Here is a 2,808-nt window from a genome sequence, read left to right as displayed (position 1 = left end):
GGACAGGAAAGAAATATTGCTAATCAGCATTACTCCAAAGGCTAGTACAATGCCAGGATGGTTTTTCATATTCGCTATTCTTTTTTAATATACATATATCCCATTTAATATACATATATCCCAATATACATATATCCCCAGGTAAAAATATTCAAAAGAGACTTACCTAACTTGAATATAAAATTTTGGGGGGGCAAAACAATGATTATTATACTTGTGTTATAACATGTCGTATTGCTATCTAATAATCAGTTTGGTTGATTTGCACCAGGGTGGCTTTTGAAAAGAAAAGGAATGTGGATGTAGTCTCGTTATGTGTTATTGTGGAGTTTATAAGTCCCTGGATTGGAATGCAGTGGTTCCCAGTGCTTTTTGTGTATTACAATTTCCTGGGGGGCTTTTCAGAATACCTGTACCACCTGCACCCCCCATCATGAGTCACTCAGTTGAGAACCACTGCTTGGGTGGAGGTAGGTGTCAATAGGACTGCATGTGGTTGTGATTACAGTGAGGCAACAGAGAAACTGTTGTAAAGCACTGGTTTTCCAACTTTAACGTATGTAATAACCCATGAGGATAAAATGCAGATTCTACTTTATAGGGCTGAGCTAGGCCCTGAAATCCTACCTTCCAAGAAGCTCCCCAGTGATGCCCAGCTAACAGTCCCCAATCCACATTGTCAGTGTTAAGCGTTGTATAATACATTTTCAAAGGAGTGAAAGCATGGTTAATAAGAAAATGTAATAAAGAAAATGAAATAAAGCAGTTGCATACTTAGACAAAGAGCTTGATGAAGGGAAGGAAGCAGGTAATTGCTTAAGACATTAACTTTCATCTTGGTGAGCTTTTCCATTGATTTGATTATCATTTAATGATTGGTCCAACCACTTTAGATGGATTTCACGTTTTCTAGAAGTTTTTCCATTTTGGCCATAGGATGAAAATTTGGATTGTTAGGGACTTTGCATAATTTCTTTAGATATTGTCCTGACTTGCCAGGATGATAGAATCTAGTGAGGAAATATGAACAAATATATTTGTTTTGTTTAAATTGACATTATTGACATTTTTGTGCTAGACATGATATTGAGTTCTGGAATTACAGAAATTAATAAGCATAGTCCCTGTTCTTAAAATTTGACAGTTTAGGGGCACCTGGGTCGCTCAGTTGGTTAAGCGTCCCACTCTTGATTTTGGCTCAGGTCATGATCTCATGGTTCATGGGATTGAGCCCCAAATTGGGCTCGGGGCTGACAGCATGGATCCTGGTTGGGATTTTCTCTCTCCCTCTCTCTCTGCCCCTCTTTTTCTCATGCTCATGCTCTCTATCTCTCTCAAAATAAATAAACTTAAAAAAAATTGACAATCTGTTAAGGATGGGGAGGCATGTAGGACAGATTTGTGAACAGCTAACTATCACACAAGAAATAAATGAATGACATGTGCAGTAGAAGTACACACAACGTGCTGTGGAAGAGGCAGTTAATTCCACCTGGGGAAAGGTTCCATTGATGACCTGGTATTTAGAATTTTGAAATGACTTCTTCAAAATGTTCACTGGTTGTTGGCCAGTTCTCAACTATTCACTGTCAGGAGGCTCACGGTTGGAACTCATCCAGGAATAACATACTAACATCACAGACCAATTTTAGAAACCTCCTAGAACTTTCTTCAAGGCATCCTTCATTTCTTTATTCCGGAGGCTGTAGATCATGGGGTTAAAAAAAGGGGTCAGAACTGAGTAGAATAGAGTTGTGAACTTCTGCATTCCCTCTGCTTGTCCTGACCCCGGGCTCACATATGTCATCATGACAGAGCCATAGAATAGAAACACAACAGCCAGATGTGAGGAGCACGTAGAAAAGGCCTTCTTCCGGCCAGCAACTGAGGGCACCTGCACTACAGCCCTCAGCACCAGGGTATAGGAGCCAGTAATGTAGAAAAAGGTGGCAAAGATGAGGAGTGAGCTCATGGTGCCACATATGAGAATAGTCCCTGGGATTGGGACACAGGCTGAAGCCAAGGCCAGCAGAGGACCCAGGTCACACAGGAAGTCATCAATCACGTTTGGGCCACAAAATGGTAGCTGGGTAACAAGTATCACTGGGATCAGAAACCAGAGAAAACCATAGACCCAGCAAAAGATGACCAGGCTGCAACAGAACTTCACAGTCATGATGGTGGGGTAATGCAGGGGGTGACAGATTGCCAGGAACCGGTCATAGGCCATGATGGACAGAAATAAGCATTCAGTTGTGCCTAGTGAGAAGAAGAAGTACAACTGGAGGAGGCACCAAGCAAAGGAGATGGTTTTGGTCTGGGAGAGGAAGTTGGCCAGCATGTTGGGCACATCAGAGTTAACATAGCAGATTTCCAGGAAGGAGAAGTTGGCCAGCAGAATATACATGGGGGTGTGGAGCCGGCGGTCCCAGTGTACCACACACACAATGGCCATGTTTCCAAGGAGCGTCATGATGTAAGTCACAAAGAATATGGAAAAGAGGAGGATCTGCATTTCCCAACGGCAAGGAAAGCCCAAGAGGATGAACTCACTCACAGTGTGAGAAATATTTCTGGCCTCCGAAGTCATTTCCTTCTATCCTGTGAGGATTGCAGCAGAAGTTACATTACAAAAGGAGTCATGTCTCCTGATTCCTCCCCAGGAGAGAACACATTTTCCTGATCATAGGGGAGACCTAGACCAGGAGTTCCTATTTTTGATTGGGCACTTCAACAATATACTTGTTGAGTATACTTTTCTATATATGACTCTTCACTTTTAAACTTTATACACCCCACTGTCAATCA

General features: G+C 42.1%; 1 protein-coding gene across 1 annotated transcript; it reads right to left on the bottom strand.

The window, feature by feature from the left end:
* Positions 1–1,648: 1,648 nt before the first annotated feature.
* On the bottom strand, positions 1,649–2,590 carry LOC124508278 (olfactory receptor 11H6-like). The gene has a single exon (XM_047074677.1). The coding sequence runs from the start codon at positions 2,588–2,590 to the stop codon at positions 1,649–1,651; it is 942 nt and encodes a 313-aa protein (XP_046930633.1).
* Positions 2,591–2,808: the final 218 nt, after the last annotated feature.

This window comes from Lynx rufus, unplaced genomic scaffold (assembly GCF_022079265.1).
Source record: "Lynx rufus isolate CCGP_SWC_20201006 ecotype Redwood Valley unplaced genomic scaffold, mLynRuf1.p SCAF_13, whole genome shotgun sequence".
Classification (NCBI taxonomy): Eukaryota; Metazoa; Chordata; class Mammalia; order Carnivora; family Felidae; genus Lynx; species Lynx rufus.
Note: the sequence above shows the minus strand (reverse complement) of the source record. Positions and strands in the feature narration are given on the sequence as shown.

Excerpts from the sequence above, each read along its gene's own strand:
- LOC124508278 (XM_047074677.1), bottom strand. The coding sequence starts at position 2,590 with ATGACTTCGGAGGCCAGAAATATTTCTCACACTGTGAGTGAGTTCATC.